Source organism: Meriones unguiculatus, chromosome 12, assembly GCF_030254825.1.
Source record: "Meriones unguiculatus strain TT.TT164.6M chromosome 12, Bangor_MerUng_6.1, whole genome shotgun sequence".
In the NCBI taxonomy this organism is placed as follows: domain Eukaryota; kingdom Metazoa; phylum Chordata; class Mammalia; order Rodentia; family Muridae; genus Meriones; species Meriones unguiculatus.
In genome coordinates this window covers 79054687-79076485 of record NC_083360.1, presented here as the reverse complement: position 1 = coordinate 79076485, position 21799 = coordinate 79054687, and the positions used below count along the sequence as shown (strand labels likewise).

Sequence of the window (21799 nt, the reverse complement as noted above, 5' to 3'; positions counted from 1 at the left end):
ATGACCAAACGGTATGTGCGCACTTGGCAGTGCCGATCAGAGTATATTTTGTGAGGACTGGGAAGCCGTCCTCAGCACAGTGGACAGCAAAGCCTTCACTGATCCCCAGCCAAGCAGACCACTTGCTGCATGTTTTCAGGACCGTGTCATAAACAGAAGCCACTCAAGGGGCTGAAGTGTGCTTCAAGGAAACCCGGGCAGAAGCAAGCGCTACTTCCACACTAGCTAATTTGGCTTTAGGTTTAGAGCTCAAGAAAACAAGGGCTTGGAACACTGTTACCAAGTAGTTACAGTTTGAGGGGCTCTATAGGCTACCCTTACTTTAGATTCTCAACTAACGCTACACACCCCGCCAGGCTATCCCTTAGAAGGTACCACTGGGGGTGGGCTGGAGAGATGGCTCAGAGCTCAAGAGGATTTGCTGCTCTTCCAGAGGACCTGGATTCATTTCCCAGCATCCACATGGTAGCTCACAACCATCTGTAATTCCAGTTTCAGGAGATCCAATACCCTCACACAGACAAACATGCAGGCAAAATACTAAGGCACATGGAAAACAAAAGGGTATGCTGGCGGCTGGAGAGATGGCTCAGAGGATTTTCTGCTCTTCCAGAGGACCAATTTGGTTCCCAACACAAAATCACCTCCAAGTTCGAAATCCCTTAGAATTCTCCATGGGGTTGGGGGGGGGGATCTGACACCCTCTTCTGGCCTCTCTGAGCATTGTGTTCATGTGCTCCTCGCCTCTCACATGCACAGAATTAAAAATCAAAATACAAAATCTATAGAAAAGAAAGAAACAAAAAAACAAAACAAAAAAAGTACAGTGGCTTTGGTCCTGACTCAATTTTATGAGATAGTTAACCTGATCTTTTGTTAAAATGCTTGGAGTTTGTGATCAATAATGGTTTATGCTTACTTTATTGACAGCATATTTTTTCCATTAAAAATACAAATGAAATAGACCAAAAATGTAGATACATTGAAGTTAGATTTAATAGAAAGAGTTCAACAATTTCCTAGAAATTGTTCAACATTCTTCCTAGAAACAATTACTACAAGAGAAACAAATTCTTCCCTTTCTAGATGAAAATGTGGGGTTGGAGAGATGGCTCAGCAGTTAAGAGCACTGGCTGCTCTTGCAGACACTCAAACTATACTCTCCAGCAGCCGCAATTGGATGGCTTTCTATCACCTGAAACCACACCTTCAGGGGAACTGACACCCTTTTTCGTTTTCCACAGACACACATAAATAAAACAAGCAGGAATCTTTTAAAAAGCTTTCATTGTAAACCATACAAACAGTATCATTTAGTCCTGGGTGGAGAACTGACAGGGACATCTATCAAAGAAAACCTACCTGGGGTGCTTCCGTGGCTCTTCAGAGCTTTCCTCCTCAGGTACTGCAAAAAGAAAATAAGAAAGGATTCTGGTGACCTGGAGTCCGAATAGGTGGTGCTGTGTGCATTCTTTCCAGAACCTCAATAAAATCACAGTGAAAGGATAAAAAGTAAAGCACAAACCATTGAGGAGGTCAAAGAAAAATGACCAGAAATACATGTCATGACGGAAAGCAGAGGTCAAAATGGCAGCTGTCTTGGCAGGTCATGGAAATCTTAACCCAGCTGCACAGTGAAGAAAGGTCAATACAGAGTAAGTGGGGGCTGTACTCTGGAACTTGGGAAGGAACTCAGAAACCAAGAGTGCCAGGTGGGCCAGAGGCCAAGCATCAACCTGTAGTTGCCATCTTTACCCCCCAAGGGAACCACACACAGAGCCCCTGTCCAGAGAGGAGGGAGGGTGTTTAACAGTCAGGGAGACCTGAGGCTAAAGAGCACAGAAGTACGAGGATAGAAATTAGGGAACAAGTGAAAAGAAGTCACCATGAACAGCAAGACGCCTGACCTTTCGTTGTCAGGCTCCCGGACCCATCTGCCCCACTCTCTTTGGTCATCACATTTCTATCACATGAGTGTGGACGGTCAAAGATCACCAGACAATTGATCTCAGAGAAAGCAGCAAGCTAAACAAATAATAAGAAAAACATACATTTCTTTTAAACTCTCAGAAGCCTTCCCAGAATACACAATCATTACCATACCAACAACAGCGTGAACAATAAGAAACAAGTATGTTTTTCAAATGAAAGGATTAGGCAGTAGGACCAACATCCAAAATAGAGGAGAAATAGAAGAACCACAGAGACAGCAGAAAGGAAAGGCACCAAAAAACAAACCACGTAAGAGAATTCCCAAGAACCAGAATGGTTCCAGTCTGATATTTCAACAGCTTATCAAACACAGGGTGAGGTATGAGAAGGGGAAAAATAAGATATGCCAAGGAATATTGGTAAGAAATTATTGATTTTTGTGAACAAAGAGATTTAAAAAAAAAAAAAAAACTCCTGGAAAGAATAGATAAATCGCACTTGAAGAACTAAAAATCTGAGTGCATCTGTCAGTCAAAAGAAGCACTGGGAAGTGCAGGATAATGGGAGGTTTTATTTCCTAAAGAAAACGATTTACAAACTGCACTTTGTCCCAAGTGTGATCACAAGAGCACAGACCAGCTACACGTTTAGGCGTGCAGCCGTGAGGACTCACCCCCTGTATGCTCTAGTGGGGTGCACTGTAAAAATGATGGCTCAAACCAACTCTGAGGGAAGAGAGCCATCAGGGAGGGCTCCAACCCAGGAGGCAGGTGGGGGGGCCATCATGCACATCTGTGATAGAGGCAAAGGAGGGGGTGAGTAGGGGCCCCAGGGAAGCACTGGCCGCTAGGGGGTGGGGGTGGGGGTGGGGAAGGGAAGATAATGGCTGCCCTCTTCCTGGTAAGATGGTAAAGACTCCTCCACTGAGGCGCAGAGAAAGAGGTGTTCAGAGAAGGAAGAAAACAAAACAGACTTTACGCCAGTGAGAGAAACAGATAAAAGCTTCAGAAGTTCCCGAAGGAAGTGAAGGGTACTGGAAAAGGTAGGGGTTGGGGGGAGACTCACCATGGCCTAAATTAGCCCACAGAACGCAAACCCGAGCTGAGCCGGCTGCTGTGGAGACAGCTCTGGTGGGCACCACGCCTTTGTCCAGTAGAGACTCAGCAGCAGCAGCTGCTGCTACACCAAAGGCAGGTACAGCCCACAAGGTCAGCTGACCCGCCCTTGCCCAGAACTAGCAGGCTCCAATTTTTTTCCGGGTCCAGCCCTCACCTCAGCCTTGCTTTGGTCTTCTTAGCGTGATTGCCCTTTTCACTTAAGACAGTTTCAGCAGGAGTTTAATTTGTTGAGCAGTTATATTTTTAATGTTTTTGTTTCCCCTTCATGTGTTTATCTAATTCTGCTTGTTTTTTCCCCCACTGTTGAGCACTTTTTCTCTATAGTTTTCTTTTTCTTTTGTTTTTTCTTTTTCTTCTTTTTCTTTTTCTTTTTGCCCACTGTAGTTCCTTCTTCTCCATCACTTACATTTAGTGGTACTTTGACTTTACCTTGTTTTCCTTAAATATTGATAGTTTTATTTATTATTCTCCTTCCTACCTTTATCTAATTTTGTTTTTGAAAGTTTCTACTATTGGGAAATTATTTCTTCCTCCCCTCTCCTTTTCCCCCCAGTCTTCTGCTCTTTAATTGTGTCTTAGTTACTTTTCTATTTCTATGATAAGACACTATGACCAAGACAAGTTATAGAAGAAAATATTTAATTTGGTGAGCTCACAGTTACAAAGGGTTAGGGTCCATGACCATCATGGTGGGAGTTTTGGCAACAGATGGGCAGGCAAGGCCCTGGAGCGAGAGCTGAGAATTTACATGGTAAATGTAAATGGATAAAACAACCATGAGGCAGAGAGAGAGAGACAGAGACAGACAGGGAGACAGAGAGAAGCAGAGACAGAAACATATTAGTGAAGTGCAATCGGTTTTGAGTGTTGCATTATTTGCTTATCTCCATGCTGGAAAAATACTTGACAAAAGCAACTTTAGAAAAGAAGGGCTTGGTTTGGCTCACAGTTTAAGAAATACTCCACAGTGACAAGGCAGGCATGATGGAAGGAACGGGAGACAACACATAACATTGGATCCACAATCAGTCAAGCAGTCACACTAGTTTTTACCACTTCCACTAACGTAATTTAGAAAATCTCTCATAGGTTGCCTAGAGATTTATCTCTGAGTTAAGTCTAGATACCATCAAGTTGATAACACACATACACAAATATATCACTGAAAGTGTGTTTCCATATCTTGTTTGTCGATGTTTCTGGCACAGGAGTTTATCTGCTCCTGAGTATTACTGAGAAGATTACATGCCTACTCCCCAAATCTAGAAGCCTCAATTCCTGAAATAAAAGATGTAGAAGTAAGAAAAATTTCAGATGAAGATTTCAAAGGTTTTGTTATGAGGGTCTGCTTAGGTCCAGCACAACCCAACCACTGGGTCAAGACAAAAGACAAAAAACAAAACAAAACAAAACAAAATTTATTGTAATCAGGCCACTACTGATTAATCAGGGATACAGAACCAACTCGGGAGCTGAACCGTGACAGCTCCCTCTCCCCACACTGCCAGAATGTTACAGAGCTTTAAAGCTTATAAACCACAAACATCTGTGCCAAGTTACAGTTACATTTTTCCACCAATCAGGATTCAGGAATAGGGAACTTTCCAAAGACCAGTTCGCTGTTCTCATTGGTTGGTTGATTCATCTGTGCCAGGGTGGCTTGCCTAGCATTTGTGTCTCAACTGGCCAACCAGGATGTCAGTTTCCTGTATACATGTCTCTCTCTGCCAAGCAGGATTCAGTTACCCAGGGAGTTCTTGGGAGCTTTAACTTTATCTGGCCCCTATTCCAAATGGAAGCTTTGCTCAAAATGGCTTCCGTTTGATTCCTTCATGTAGATTCTGGTAAACTGATCCCATGAGAGGATACAAACAAGAAGATGATTCAATCCAGACCCAGAGAAGAAAGTCAGCAACAGAGAAGAAAGTGTCAGAATGTGGATAAGAAATCAGCTGTATGGTTGAAAAAAGTCAGCAACATGAAAGAAAACTTCAGCAAGAAAAACTGAAAAACTCAATGAATCAAATAAAAAAGCACAACGGATAACATAAATAGGCCCAACCAAGCACAAGGAAGAACATCAGGACAGGTTGATAGAACACTGTACCAATAAGGAGAGTATCAAATGGGGGTGGGATAGCATGGCCATGACGTCTGGACACATGACACAAAGACAGAACCATGCCAGTGAGAAGCACAGTGGGTAAGGGCACTTCTGCACAAGCTTAGCAACTCGGGTTTGATGCCCAAAGCCCTCATGAAGGTGTACCAGCTCCATGAAGTTGTCCTCTGACCTATACATGCATTCAGTTGCGTGTTCACGACACTGCACACCCCACAAAACAATAAACGAAGTTGAACTGGAGAGAGAGAAAGAAAAAAAAAAAAACAAGAATACAAAGAACAGAAGAAAGAACAGAGGACCGCCCAAGAAATGATAACAGGAAATTTCTCAAAACCTAGAGAAAGAAAACCGCATTTGAATGCCAGAAGCATTTAGAATCCTAAGTAGATATGACCAGAGAAGAAATTCATAACATAGAGTCAAGACGTCAAAGGTGAAAAGCAAAGGCCCACCGTGAGCAGCATGAAGAGGGTGACACCACAGAGGGAAATTATCAGATCTTCTCGATGACATACTTCAATCCTTGGTAATCATTGCCAAACAAGCCTACTATATCCATCAATGTGTTTGCTTTTTTAAAAAATTTGATGGAGAAATTAAGACATTTCAAGCTAAGTACAAATAAAGCAGTCTGTGGCCACCACGTTAGCACTGCCAAAGACACTTAAAGAAATTTTACATATAGAGCAATGAGAGGGGTAATTTCATCATGAGGGGACGGGGAAGAACAAACTTCAGGGAGAGAAAGACGGAATGAAGGAGAGCTAGGAGGGAATCCATCATGCCTCACAGTGATGCAGGAAACCCTTGGTACCAAGAGAAGAAAATGTAAAGGACAAATGATAATCCAGCCAACCAGAGAAACAACTGGCAAATTACAGAAGTTAATAAATCTCTCTAATACTATGAAATGTAAATGGCTTCAGCTCAATAACACAAACAGACATATAGATTATTGGATTTAAAAAGCTAGATCCAAACTTCTGTTGTGTCTAAGAAATGCATTTTAACAGAAGACATCCATAAGCTGAAAATCAGAGATTAAAAAGTAATCTATCAAGTGAACAAAAACTAAAAGTATCTTACGTGGACATTCTGATGGCAGATAAAGTGACTTTACACTAAAATGAATCAGAAGAGATAAAGAATGGGACTACATATTGTTAAAGGAAACAATACATCAAAAATATAAAACAATCATAAATATGTGTGTACCAAACAATGTGACTCCTATTTTTATAAAACAAACACTAATGGATATAAAGGATAGATAGGTTTTGATACAATAATAATGGGTCATTTATTTCACTCTTATCTCCAAATTCATCCATACTTAAAATCAACTAAGAAACCCCAGAGTTAATCTATGTCACAGATAAAACAGACCTACCAGATAGCTACAGAATATTTCATCCAATGGGAAGAAAATATCCTTTTTTGGTCAGCAGCCTACTGAACTTTCTGTATATAAGTAGATCACATTGTTGGCTGCAAATAAAGCCTTACCAAATACAAAGCAGTCAAAATAATCTCATACATTATTAGATTATAACTCAATAAAAGTAGAAATCAATAGCAAGAAAATCTAAAGAAACAGCACAAATAAATAGAGACTGAACAGTAAACTTGCTGAAGGGCCAGTGACTCATGAAGAAACAAAACAAATCCTAGTCCAAAAGCATCAGATGTCAAGAAATAATAAAGATAGGGCAGACAGTAATGAAGTGGGATCTAAAAGAATAATGCATAGAATCAATCAGAGAGTCGATTCTTCTAAAAATAAATATAAGATCAACAAATCACTAGTCAAATAATCAAAGTAAAGAGAACATCCAAATTAATGACATTAGAGGTATCAAAAAAAAGGAAGTTAATATAAATTCCATCAGAAAAAAAACCCCAGAGAATCATTATTAAGGAGTATCTTGTAAACTTACACTTCCAAAAGTCTGGGAAATCTCGAAGAAATGTAAATTCTTATATACATATGACATAAATTAAGTCAAGAAGATATAAGCCACTTAAACAGATCTCCAGCAACCAATGAACTGGGTGGTAATTAAAATCAGAACAATGAATAACAAGAAAAAGTCCAGGTCCCAATGGATTCACTGGCAGATTTTATCAGGCTTTCAAAGAACTAGAGAATCAAATGCTTATTACATTTTCCTAATTAAAAATTGAACACAATGTATCTGAATATATATACCAGGAGGAGGAAATGGCAGGAAGCTTAATTATTCTATAATAGACAAGGTACTTCTGTATGGACTTTTGTGAAAGGCTACATGCAGTAGGAATTTTAAAACCAACTTGTCTTAGCTAGGGTTTCTGTGGCTGCGATGAAATACCATGACAAAAAAAAAAAAAACAAAAAACAAAAAACAAAAAACAAAACAAAACAAAAAACAGTTGGGGAGGAAAGGGTTTATTTGGTTTATACTTCCATATTGTAGTCTATCACTGAAGGAAGCCAAGACAGGAATTAAAACAGGGCAGGAACCTGGAGGCAGGAGCTGAAGCAGAGGCCACAGAAGGGTGCTACTTACTGGCTTGTTCCCCGTGACTTGCTCAGCTTTCTTTCTAGTAGAACCCAGGACCACTAGTGCAGAGACAGCACCACCCACAATGGACTGAGCCCATCCCCTAAGGAAGGGCTCACTAAGAAAATGCCCTACAGTCAGATCTTACGGGGATACTTCCTCAGTTGAGGTCTCCCCCACTATAGATAACTCCAGTTTGTGTGTCAAGGTGACATAAGACTGGCCAGAACACAGGCTTTGAGAAAGTGTATTATAATCCTAATGTTGTGGTTCTTTTTACTTAGATATTAATTCATTTGTTGGTTATATAAGCTAGTTTATTGACTCATCTGACAGTTTATTACAGTATAGTTTGTTCAGATTAGCATCTGAAGTTCAAGATGGTCTTCCTTTATCAAAAGCTACGTGGTAGAAGCTAGCTGGCTGACAAAAACAGTTATATCAGAGTCAGTTACCATTTACTCAGTTTTCCTATTTTTATACTCGAGGTTTTCCCTCAAGCAAAGATTTTTAAAATTGTATAAACCTTGTGTTTAAAATGTCAAAGGCAAACAATATTTTGACCATATAAAGCACTCAGAAATCAAACTTCACAAGGTCAGCTTGAGAAACAACAGACGACCCTTTGTTGTCTTCTCATCTAACTCCTGACTTAACCAGGAAACAATCTTCTTTGCTAATGCTGAAGATGGCTTCTTAACTCTACTAAATCAAGCCTGGTATTTATAAAAGAACATCGTTTTGATGGAGTTAATACTTGGTCACAGGTCTCGTTTGTTCGTTTAAGCAACTTGAGTTAGAGACCTGCTCCTCATGCTTGGCCCGCTAGGACTTGTGGGATGCTGTCTATCATTAAGGATGCGACTACAGCAGCATTTGTTCTAGGATTAGTCAGTTAGGCATCTGCCAGCTGACTGATAAGTCATTGTCCATACTAGCATACTGCATGTGAAAGGGGTCACTAGTGTTAACTCTATCAGGGCGGTACCAGGCAGCCTGGGGGGTGTGAGCAATCTAGATACGGGAACGAGGTTACCGGGACAAAGGCCTATTAAGGCTTGAAAAAGTCACTGGGTCACCATCAAACAAGCTGGAACTCAGAGAGTGGATCATTGTGTAGGACAGACAAATGCTTAAGTTATTTGGGGTGATTCTGGAGGGTGGGCAACGCCCACATACCCACCTATTGCAGGCCGGGCTGGGGCTTAGGATAAATGAATCCCAGACACTGACCATTGAGGAAAACATCTCCAGTGTTGTCAAGATATATACTGGTACAAGGTAGGGCCAAAGCCATAGAAACTGGACTTGAGGGGCTACTGTCTAAAGGGCCTAGGGCATGTTGACTGCTGTGTAAGCATAGGACTATAGTGTCCTAAGGCCACACAGAAATCTTTCCTTTGTGGGCCATCTCTGCAAATGTCGAAAAGGTGCCTTCGCTACCACCTTTGATCTAGTGTCAGCTGAGCAGAGTCTTGGCCATTGGAAATGTGACATTCCATGTGGAGCACATAGGTATTTCGCATCGGTCTTCCATTTCACACGTGCAAATTCTTACTATTTGACCCTAACAAGTGATTGTATTCACCCCGATAAACTTGGGAACAAGATAGACTGGGAAGCCTGTGGCAGTCTCTGATGCTATGTGGCCTTCACCTAGGCACCTCATTCTTGGATTCTTCCCTGAGGATAAGGTGGTGAAGACAAGATGATTGAAAGCCCTTGCAGACACTAAGTAAACTGTGAAGTAAAATCTGGATCTAAGTTTGAGGGGATTTTCTTTTCATTTGTTACTCCCTCCTGTCAGCTACTAGACTGGGCACTGAGGACACAGTTCTAACCTAAAGTTAATGCCTCCTGAGGTGGTAAAATGAGCTGCCTCCTGTTTCTCATGTATTGACCCAAATTTATATAGTCTAAAACGTGACAATAATTCTTCTTATGGCTTTCCTGGATCTCTTTGGTAACATTTCATATATATTGTATAAAAGTGACAATTCTTACAATCTTTAAGAGACCTTTTAGCAGGTGTTTGAAGGCAGTTAGTTCCAAGCAGATGTAGTTTTCACACAGGTCCAGATAGACATATTTCTAATACAGAGCTGAGCAAACTTCCTGTCACTTTCTCCTCCTGGTGTATAAAAGTAGCTGCTCCTCCGAGTCAGCAAATTATTCCCCTACTAACCTCAGAAAGTCACTTCTTTATGGGGTCCTAGACTCTACTCCCAGAACAGCCAAGATGACAAGTCAGCCGATGCCTAAAAACTGGCTTTGATTTCTACACATTTCCTAACACATGCAAATGAAACAGTCATTGCTTGTTTGCCTGAGATGTTGGATGATTGGACTTGCTTTTCTGAATGGTGTGCTGTAAGGATGTTGTCTACTCATGGATAATAAAAGGAGACTGACTCCACAAGGTCAGTGTGATGGCCAGTCTCCATTGTCAGCCTAATGAGATCTAGTGTCACCCAGGAGATGGGCGTCTGGACATGTCTGTGAGGAATTATCTTGATCAGGTTAGCTGTGGCAGAGAGATTCACTCACTTGGTTAGCTCTCTTTCTGGGGCTTCCAGCCTGTAGTATAAACAGGAGAAAGCTAGCTGAGTACCGGCATCCATGACTTTCTGGAATGACTGCGGACGGTGATAACCTCAAACCATGAGCCAAAACAAACCCTTCCTCACTCGAGTTGCTTTTGTCGGAGCACTTTATTATAGTAACAGGAAAAATGACTAACGCATTAGTTTGGTGCTGATGAGTGGGACCTTTGCTGTCAGAAATAGGACCATATTGTTTTTAGGTCTTTGGAACCGGTTTGAGGGAAGAATGTGCAAGCGTTTGGAGCTTTGAGCCAGAAACGGTCTTTAATGCTGCAAGCAGAGTTTAAATGAGTCTGGTGGGAACCTGAGAAACAAGAATGACCAGAGATGTGAGGACAGTGCAGGCCCAGCCTGTGAGGTATCAGAGGGAACAAGGACTCCATCGGGAACTGGGATGGATCATTCCTGTGATGTTTTGGCCTAGAATCTGGGTTTATTCTGCCTGTGTCCTGAGAACTTGAATGGAGCTGAACTTAAAATTAATGGACTATTTTGTTTGGCAGGGAGAATTTCAAGACTGGAGAGCTTTAGGCTGGTGCTGGGAAAACACCTGTAATTGTCTCAGGAAAGAAGCTCGTGCTTCACAGAGACAGCGGGGACATGCTCCAAGGGTAAAACCCACCCACGAGAGGCTGGACCTTGAGAGAATCCAAATTCACTTAAAGGAAGAAAGCCCAAGCCAAAGAGGTTCCTTGCTCTGTTCTACAAGATCGAGGGATTCACGGTTCCGATTCATAGTTTTAGACAGTGTGTAAGGAGAGACAGTGTGGCAATGTTGGAGTCCCTGAGAGGAGGGCCTGAAGTGGCCAGTGAAGGTGGAGCCTAAGTTACAAGGAGATGTCAGGAGGCTGGGGATGCCGGGATCATGGGGTGTCTGCAGAGGCAAGCTACAGGCATAGGATGGAGCTAGCACAGCAGTTTCTACATATGCTATGGGCAACAGAGCAGGAGGATTAGGAGGATATAAACCCACTGAAGCCAAGAAGATCAAATCATGAACTCCAGATGCCAGATGTGGACCTGCAGGATTTGATGTTCTTCCTGCTGGATTGGGTCTTGCTTTGATTTGATCATTCCTCTTTATCCCCCTGTTCTTCCCTTTTGGATTATGAATGCTTATTCTGTGTCACTGTATATTAGAAGTATTAAACTTCTTTTCCTTTTAGAAGAGTTAACAACTAAATGATTTGCTTGAGTTTTAGGTGAGGTGAGAACTTTGGACTTTTAATTGGTGGAAGTGTTAGTGATTATGGGGACATTTGAAGCTGGATTGTATTTTATAGTATGAGTTGAACATGAGAGTTTAGGGACAAGAGTAGAAGATATTAGATGAAAGTCAAGATCCAGCTATACCACTCCTAGGCATATATCCAAAATATGCTCAAGTATACAACAAGAATATTTGTTCAACCATGTTCATAGCAGCTTTATTCATAATAGCCAGAATCTGGAAACAACCCAGATGTCCCTCAATTGAGGAATGGATATAGAAATTGTGGTACATTTACAAATTGTGGTACACTCAGCAATTAAAAACAAGGAAATCATGAAATTTGCAGGCAAATGGTGGGAACTAGAAACGATCATCCTGAGTGAGGTATCCCAGAAGCAGAAAGACACACATGGTATATACTCACTTATAAATGGATATTAGACATATAATATAGGATAAACAAACTAAAATCTGTACACCTAAAGAAGCTAAGCAAGAAGGAGGACCCTGAGTAAGATGCTCAATTCTCATTCAAAAAGGTAAACAGAATAGACATCAGAAGAAGGTGAAAATGAGGAACAAGACAGGAGCCTACCCACACAGGGCCTCTGAAAGACTCTACCCAGCAGGGTATTAAAATGGATGCTGAAACTCAGCCAAACTTTGGGCAGAGTGTAGGGAACTTTATGAAAGAAGGGGGAGATGAAAGACCTGGAAGGGTCTTCAGCTCCATGAGGAGAACAACAGAACCAAAAAATCTGGGCCCAGGGGTCTTTTCTGAGACTGATATTCCAACCAAGGACCATTCATGGAGATAACTTAGAACCCCTGCACAGATATAGCCCATGGCAGCTCCGTCTTCAAATAGGCTCCCTAATAAGGGGAACGGGGGCTGTCTCTGACATGAACTCAGTGGCTGGCCCTTTGATCACCTTCCCCTGAGAGCTGGGCAGCCTTACCAGGCCACAGAGGAAGACCATGAAAGACAGTCCTAATGAGACCTGATAGGCTAGGGTCAGATGGAAAAGGAGGAGGTCCTCCCTTATCAGTGGACTAGGGAAGGGGCATGGGAGGAGATGAGGGAGGGAGGAAAGGTGGGATTGGGAGGGGATGAAGGTGGGGGGCTACAGCTGGGATACAAAGTGAATAAATTTTAATAAATAAAAAATTATATTAATAAAAAAGTGATGTCATTGGGTATCATATTGACAAGGGATACAGCTGTAATGATTAATCTCTACTGTCAACTTGAGAGTTAGAATCTTCTAGAAGATAGACGTCTGGGCATGTCTGTGTGATAGTCTCTAGATTAATTGAGGTGGATAAAACCATCAGCTGTGGATAGCACCATTCTCTGGGGTTGTATCCTACATCAGCATTCATCGCTCTCTGCTTCTTGCCTATACATGCAACATGACCAGCTGCCTCATGCTTTTATCCCTGTGACTTCCTCACCACAGTGGACTCTAACCTCTAACTGAAAACCAAACTAAACTCTCTCTTCCTTAAATTGCATTGAAAGATTATTCTTGTCACAGAAATGGGGAAAGTAAGACAGCCAAGTGTTCTTGTTTGTTTTTATCTGAGTCAAGATCTTGCTGCATAGCTAAGGCTAGCCTTGAGTTCACCCATCAAGGCTTGGGTTCACTTGGGTCTCTGCTACCCAAGTACTGGAATGGTAAGTATATGCCACCATGCTTTTGATTTCAAGTTTATCTCACAGTAGGGCAAAACTGGAATCTATTCTATAAAGTCATTTATTATAGGAAATTCTTTAAACCCAGTTTTAAAAATTGCTGTTTGCCAGCACATGGACATAACTTTACTGTATACAGTATTTCTTTGTAATGAGGATATAGTAGGTTTCAGTGAAAGGGTAAATACTACGAATTCTTCATTCATCTTACAAATATTTACTGAGAGCCAGTAGTATTCTAGAGAACTTATCTGGATGGTACAGAATACTGGTAGGCCAGGAATACTGCCAGAGTAGAGCAATACCATTCCTCTATGCACGGGTCAACTTCAAAAGTGCCAGCAAAAGCAGGAAGAAAAGAGAAGAATATACATCTGGAGACATTAGAGAATACTTCTGATTAATACTGCTTAATTTGTATCAGATCCAAAAGCCCTTGGAGGAGGAAAAATTGAACTTGACCATGATGGTACAAGCTATTACAAGCCTTATGAATGGACTGGGATGAGTAGGGTCTGTGAAGGAAAGTGGAGGTGGGGCTGATAAAAATACAAGAGAAGGGCTGGACAGATGGCTCAGTGGTTAAGAGCACCATCTGTCCTTCCTAAAGGACCAGGGTTCAATTCCCAGCACCCACATGGCAGCTCACAACTGTTTGTAACTCCAGTTCTAAGAGATCTGATACTTTCACACTAATGCACATAAAATAAAATTAAATAAATTATTAAAAAATACAAGAGAAGAAGTATTCGAAGTGATTAGAGTCTGCTGGTTGGAGAGGCAATTGTACTAGTGTGGCAGGTTGCTGCACGCCTCTAGGAGGGGCAGGATAGGTAAGAAAGAACTATGTCTCACTGCTCGCTTGTGGGAAAGCCTTCTGGGCTTCGCTGGCTAGAGACACGACACAGGAAAATGGAGGTGGGAAGAGCCAGCCCAAAGAGTGGAGCATGCTGGCAGGGACCCAAGGATATCAATAACTGAGTAGAAGGCTGGAGAGCTTCCAGTGTCATTCCCACGGGACTATTAGAAGAAATATCTGGGAAAGAAATGCCCAGGAAAAAAAAATGCAGAATAATTTGTTAAACAAGAGGAAAGGCGGCCATGGCCAGCACCATCTGGGGTACCATGAGAAGAGACTGGGAAACCTTCATCTCAGATGTGAGGATTACAGCTAGATGCCATAAGATAATAGGCTGATGAACTTTAATTGACAGCATCCATCTGTACCCCTGACATGACCACAGCATGGAAATACACTGGGCTTAAATGATCTTTCAGAAAGGAGCGTACTGTGCAGGCAAGATGGCTCAGGTGGTGAAATCTTCCGCTACATGGGCCTGATGACGTGTTCAATAACGGGAGAGAACTGACTCCTTCAAGTGTCCCTCCCACTACTACACACGTACTGTGCCTGCCTACGCATGTAAACTACATGCTGATAATAAATAAAATTTAAATTAAAATTTGACGAGTAGCTATAGGAGAGAAAATTAAATGTCACTTCATTACTAAAAATGATACAGAAAATATTAAAATATTCCTTATAGGTCAATTATTTGCTCAATCATGGATTTGCTTTACTTTAAACATTTCATGTATAGACGCTCATTGCCAAGGAAAAGTACCCAAGTAATTCTTACGTGGTGATTTTGGCTGTATTAATTTCTGAGTTACTTCTTGATACACAGTCTCATCTCTCGTCAACAGTCGGGCTGCTTCCAAATTCACTGGAGCATCCAGGATAGGGTTAGAAAGCAACACCTAGAAGAAAACACAACAAACAAGTCTAAAATAAAAGTTCCTTGGAATAACAAGAAAACTAATACACATAAACTCAACAAACATTTAGTAAGTGCCTAGAATATATATTCCTGGAGATATGAAACACGGAACAGCCAGGCTGTGGTGGCGCACACCTTTAATCCCAGCACTCTGGAGGCAGAGGTAGGTGGAACTCTGTGAGTTCAAGGTCTAGAGAGCAAGTTCCAGGGCAGCCAGGACTGCACAGAGAAACCCTGTCTTGAAAACAAATGAAACCTCAACAAATAAAAGTAATAGAAAAGCATCCTGGGCAACTCATTCTGTCTTGGTTTTATACTGTGTATTTATGAAACACTGGGACTAAAGCATCAGGTTTTTTTCCCTATAGCATTCATTCCTAGCATAAATTTAAATTGGACTTTCATGTAAAGTAAACTAAGCATTGGAGAACAGGTAACATATGTACTGGAGTTTACACACACGTCTCTACCCCTTCAGGTCATTAAATGATTAACTTAGTATCAGCAATAGGTTTCTAGGACTGTGTCACTGCCACAAATTAGTCCAGGGTGTAGGACTAGTTTCCAGATTGAACGAGTCAGAAGATGAGCGTCAGCAGGCTGGGCTCATGTCAGAGATTCTGGACAGAATGCCTTCGTGTCCATCCATGTCCGAGGCTGGCAGAATTCAGTTCCTTGCAGCTGTAGGCCTGAGATCTCCTTAGCCAGAGTGTTAGCTGTGTACCACACTCTGCTCCTAGAGATGTGCCTTCAGTCCTTGCCTTTGACATTTGGCATCTCAGAGCCAGCCATGGTATGAGAGAACCTCCTTGAGGTTGGAACCTGGCTTTTCCTCTGGCCCCATCCCTTCCACAGCCTTTGCTTTTCTACCATCTAATGCTAAGAGAGCGTAAACACTTTGAGTAGTATAGATTAACCCTCGTGTCTTAAGGTCAGCCGACTGATAGCCAAAAATCTATATGTATACCATTCACAGTAGTTCGTAGGTTAGTGTCTTGGGGGAACCTCTTTAAGGTGCTGCACCCCACAAAGTCCATGCATCTAGGCCAAACATAGGACCAGTGGTGACCCAAATCGCTTGCTAGACTATGACCTGTGTATTAGTAACCTCAAAACTTGCTTTGCCCTATAACTGCCAATATTTATTTCATAATTCAACATTTTGAGCAACATGTTTTATATCATGCAGGTTAATAGAATACAGTCCAAAGAATTACGGCATGTATTACTACTTGTGCCAGTTTGCTTTTGCTCGTCAACGTGACACAAACTGGGGCCGTCTGGGAAGAGGGAACCTCAGCTGAGGAAATGCCTCCATCAGCTTCTCCTGTGGGCAAGCCTGTGGGGCATTTTCTTGATGAATGATTGATGCGGGAGGGCCCAGCCCACTGTAGACAGTGCCACCTCCGGGTAGGTGGTTCTGGGCTGCATCTCGCCGAGCAAAGCACTCCCTCCTGGTCTCTGCTTCTGTCCTGACATGGCTTCCCCCTGTGACGGTCTGTGATCAGAAAGGGTAAGTAAACCCTCTCATCTCCATGTTAATTTTGGTTAATGTCTTAACCCAGCAACAGATAAACAAACTAGGACACTATTCGAATACCTAAATGTAGATGCAGAGCCAAATGGGTAATGGCGGCTTGGAAGGTAGGAAAAGAGTCAGGCAGGCAAGATAGCCCAGTGGTTAAAGACACTTGCTACCAAGCCCAAATACCTAAGTTTGATCCCTGAACCCGCATTGTGGAAGGAGAGCAGACTCCTACAAGCTTTCCTCTGACCTCTACCTGTGTTTCATGGCCTGCCACTCCTAAATAAAGAGACAAATGTAAGAAAGTTACATTAAAAAAAGTCACATGCGGTGGCACATACCTTAGGAGATGGAAGCAGGAGGTGGTGAATTTGAGGCCGACCAGGGCTACACAGCGAGACCCTACCTCAAAACAAAAAAAAAAAAAACAGGGCAAGAGAGGTGGTCCCTGGGTAAAGGCACTTGCTGCCAAGCTGTGCTGCCTGAGTTTGATCCCCAGGAAAAGAAAAGGAAAAGAAACTTCTCCAGCAAGTTTGTCCTTTGACCCCTGCATGCACGGCTGTAGCACCTACGCACAGTCAATAATGAATGCACACAGAAAGCCACAAGCAAAACCAAAACAAAAAGTATAGGAATTGCGGCAGACTTTCACTAATGAAAGTAATCATTTGACATCTGATATTTCAAAACCGACCAGAATTCTCCATTATTACTGGCGTTTTTTTCTCTTAGGGAAGCACATTCAAGCTATGTTTCCACAATCATAATAATTGCTTAAATAAGGATTCAGTGTGGGTCCCACAGTGCAGGTGGGAAGCAGATGAAACCAATCTTCAGGAGCGAGCTTTTGGTCTCTGGCTGGGGAGAGAGTCTTACTGATCAAGGCACACCTGGAAATTTTCATTGCGTATTTTCTCCTTAACTGCTGTGTGTGAGGCTTTTTCATGAAGCATAGACACAGGGATTGCATATATTTGATGATTTTTAAAAATCGGTGTATCAGTATATGCTATTAGTATAGTTATTAGGATATTAGTATATCGCAAGTGAGTCGTGCTGCTAAGGGAGCCAAAGAGGACAAAGGCTCAGTCTTTAAGTTAGCCACGTGGTGCTGGCATTTCACTAGCAAGAAGCTCTTCAGGGGATAAATAGAAAGCTCTGGATCTTCAGTAAGTGATGGAATCCATTTGACTGCAGCCCATGGTTTTGAAAGTCGTTTTGTGGAAGGGTTAATATTTACCTTTTTTTTCCTTTTTTTTTTTGTACTAATTACAGTTATTCACTTTGTATCCCAGCTGTAGCCCCCTCCCTCATTCCCTTCCAATCCCATCCTCCTTCCCTTATCTCCTCCCATTCCCCTCTCCAAGTCCACTGATAGGGGAGAGGTCCTCTTCCCCTCCTGTCTGACCCTAGCCTATCAGGTCTCATCAGGACTGGCTGCATTGTCTTCCTCTGTGGTCTGGTAAGGCTGCTCTCCCACCTCAGGAGGAGGTGATCAAAGAGCCAGCCACTGAGTTCATGTCAGAGACAGTCCCTGTTTCCCTTACTAGGGAACCCACTTGGATATTGAGCTGCTATGGGCTACATCTGAGCAGGGGTTCTAAGTTATATCCATGACAACAAGGACATTTGCTCAACCATGTTTATTGCAGCTTTATTCATAATAGCCAGAACCTGGGAACAACCCAGATGTCCCTCAATTGAGGAATGGATACAGAAATTGTGGTACATTTATACTATGGAATACTACTCAGCATTTTAAAACAAGGAAATCATGAAATTTGCAGGCAAATGGACCTAGAAAAGATCATCCTGAGTGAGGTATCACAGAAGCAGAAAGACACACACAGTATATACTCACTTATAAGTGGATATTAGACATATAAAATAGGATAAACAAACTAAAATCAGTACACCTAAAGAAGCTAAGCAAGAAGGAGGACCCTGGGTAAGATGCTCAATCCTCACTAAGAAAAACAAATGGGATAGACATTGAAAGAAGGAGAAAACAGGAAACAGGACAGGAGCCTACCCACAGAGGGCCTTTGAAAGACTCTACCCAGCAGGGTATTAAAGCAGATGCTGAGATTTATAACCAAACTTTGGGCAGAGTGCAGGGAATCTTATGAAAGAAGCAGTAGATGGTAAGACATGGAGAGGACAGGAGCTCTACAAGGAGAGCAAAAGAAACAAAAAATCTGGGCCCAGGGGTCTTTTCTGAGACTGATACTCCAACCAAGGACCATTCATGGATAATATTTACCTTTTTATATTATGTAGAATTCGAAATTTTCTAATTATTTAAGACTGTAATTTTTTTAGTGGATATAATCAGTATTTTAAAAATATTGTAAATGATATTTAAAATACCATCTGTGAACAGCAACAGTATGGCTTTTAGAACTATGGGCTTTTTTTTTTTTTTCATTTAAAAGGAAGCAGGCAGTAATTTATGGCTTGTGGTTTGTATCATCCATTACTAGTAGACACTGGTCACAGACAGTGATTTAAATAGAACTGCTAAATAGTAAGTGAAAACTCAGTTCCTTGGCACCTTTCAGTAGGGGTATAATCCAATAGAAAACAGTTCAGGAAGGAGATAGTGTGTGCACTGACATATCACAGGGTTTGGATGGAAATCTGAATACTGTTGGGTACCTGGCAAAGCAAGCCCCCTCCAAACCACAGCCATAATCCTGCTCTAGGAAAAGTAATCAGAAAAGACATATGAGAGAGACTCGCTTGACCTGACGGTGATGTGAAGAGCCCCGTAATGTGAAGATTCTGGGAAGAAGGGGGGTGGGTGGCCATGTTATGGGGAGGGCTCAGCTTTACTTGAGGTTCAAGCATTGCTTGGATTTGTACTGCCTAAGACTTTACAACTTTGTAAATTCTCTTTGATCTGAATTACATCAAGCAGTGTGAGCGCAGAAAATCACAGGGACGCAAATGGGAGCAGCATTCATTGCTTATTATGATTTGGAGCTCAAATGCATGAAGCAGGTCTTCTATTCTGGGACAGGCTTTGCACTGAAACTCTTAGACTATCTGGGAGCCGATGGACGGTTCTAAACAGAAACTTAGAAGCAGAGATCGGAAGAAGTGTAAATAAGATTGGCATTAGAGTTTTCCTGTATATATACCTATCCAGATACACAAACATGCACACACACTCACATATACACATACATATACGTATGTATGTAATTTTATGTGCTTGACTGTGCTCCATATGCATGCCTGGGGCTGCAGAGACTGGAAGAGGGTCCTGGTTCTCCTGGAACTGGAGTTACAAATAGCTGTTAGCTACCGTGTGGGTGCTGGGAAATGAACTTGGGTCCTCTGCAAGTGCAGCAAATGCTTTTAACCGCTGAGCCAACTCCCCAGGCCTGCGTTGGAGATATCTCCATCAGAGCCCAGTTTCACACTGGCAGATGCTCAACACATGTTTGTGGAATGAATGAATGCATGAATATGAACTGAATCATTTGAAAAGTTACATTTTACTCTGTTAAGATGATTCATCAGAGTAGCAACTATTTTATTTTCATGAATAACAATTAGCAATTATATTATAATTCTGGTGAAAATTTCCCATTATATTAAAATTATTCTCCAGGTGTTCCAGATGGTCAAAACTTAATAATTTATCATCACCAATATTACTGATGATAAATAGATTCCTGGGGAGGCTATCGCTAACCTTTACCTGAGCAGTCCAAATAATGTTACTGAAATAATTAAATTTTTCATTAGATGAGACAGTTGGACAGTTATGGCTAGGGGTTAACCATAAGATGGTGGTATATGCTTCTAAAGATGTGATCCTGTGGTGAATGTGCCACTTGGGAACCAGACATTGACCTGAGGAAAGAGTATCCGTGTCATTATTCACCAGGTTTGATATGAACTTGTAAGAGAGGGAGGGAGAGAAAGAGAGAGAGAGCGCAGCTAGTACTGTCTGGAACACAGAAGAAAGCTGAATATGTGTTAAAGTGTTAAGTTGGGCATGGTGGTGCATGCCTGTAATTCCAGCCCCCAGGAGGTGGAGGCAGGAGAATCACGAGTTCAAAGCTAGCCTAGGGCGACATAGTGAGGATCTGTATTAAAGAGACCCCCCTCCCCGTGCTCTCTCTCTCTGTCTCTCTCTCTCTCACACACACAGTTACAATAACAGTATCTTACCTGTAGAGCAAGCAAGATGCTGCTTAGTGTATAATTTGTGTCCCACATCTCATGGTTTTCCAAAAAGTCTATGCTGGGCTGGCCGGTAGATGGGTCTACTGTATTAAAATAATGCATTGATGTCATCATCCAGAACATATGAAGCATCATAATGATACATCAAGAAAATTATTGCTTCTACCCTTTCTTTTTTCCTATTTCTTTTATTTTTTTTGGTGAGTGACATTTATTTATTTTTATTATTAATTACATTTTATTCATTTTGTATCCCCCATAAGCCCCTCCCTCCTCCCCTCCCGATTCCACCCTTCCTCTCCTTTCTGCATGCATGCCCCTCCCCAAGTCCACTGATAGGGGAGGTCTTCCTCTCCTCCTTTCTGATCTTAGACTATCAGTGCTTATCAGAAGTGGCTGCATTGTCATCTTCTGTGGCCTGGTAAGGCTGCTCCCCCCTCAGGGGGAGGTGATCAAAGAGCAGGCCAATCAGATTATGTCAGAGACAGTCCCTCTTCTCATTACTATGTAACCCACTTGGACACTGAACTGCCATGGGCTACTTTTCCCTATTTCTTACAATGGCAAACACTGGATGGATATCTAGGGTCGGCCAGCTTTTGTGTTTATCTGATTATAGGCACCTGTGTGGCAATTTCATACTAGCAATTTCAAACTTAGGTTATTTTATTTGAGGCCTGTGTGTGTGTTTCAAAGTCAGGTCCTTCTGTTTGCACAAATGCAGCCTCAAAACTAGATTTTAATTATAAAAATAACAGTGGACTTTGGGGGGAAAAAGCATGCAAGAAAATATAAAGTAAAATATGAATGTTCCCTGCCTAACAATTCTACTCTTAAGTCACATTGATCTTCCATCTGTATAAATACTTATAAGTGCTCACGTGTTTATCACATGGAATGATAGTTTTAAAAATAATTCTGCAACATAGTTCTAGGCTTATTTATTTTCAGCTGTGAGCATTTTTTAATTGAAACAGCAATCTAAGTGTGAGAAATTTATGAGTTCTGAGGGCCCCCATGAAAGAATGCTGGAGTCACTGAGGTTAAGCACAGCTCAGGTGCG

General features: G+C 41.8%; 1 protein-coding gene across 2 annotated transcripts in view; it reads right to left on the bottom strand.

Annotated features, from left to right (window-relative positions):
- Ube2u (ubiquitin conjugating enzyme E2 U) overlaps positions 1-21799 on the bottom strand; it is a 66040-nt gene that overhangs the window by 36779 nt on the left and 7462 nt on the right. For both annotated transcript variants that reach the window (XM_060365965.1, XM_060365966.1), the window contains exons 4-6: positions 20722-20819; positions 14871-14991; positions 1363-1405 (exon numbers count right to left, since the gene is read on the bottom strand). In XM_060365965.1, coding sequence (XP_060221948.1) covers positions 1363-1405; positions 14871-14991; positions 20722-20819 — 262 coding nt within the window. The remainder of the gene's footprint in view (positions 1-1362; positions 1406-14870; positions 14992-20721; positions 20820-21799) is intronic.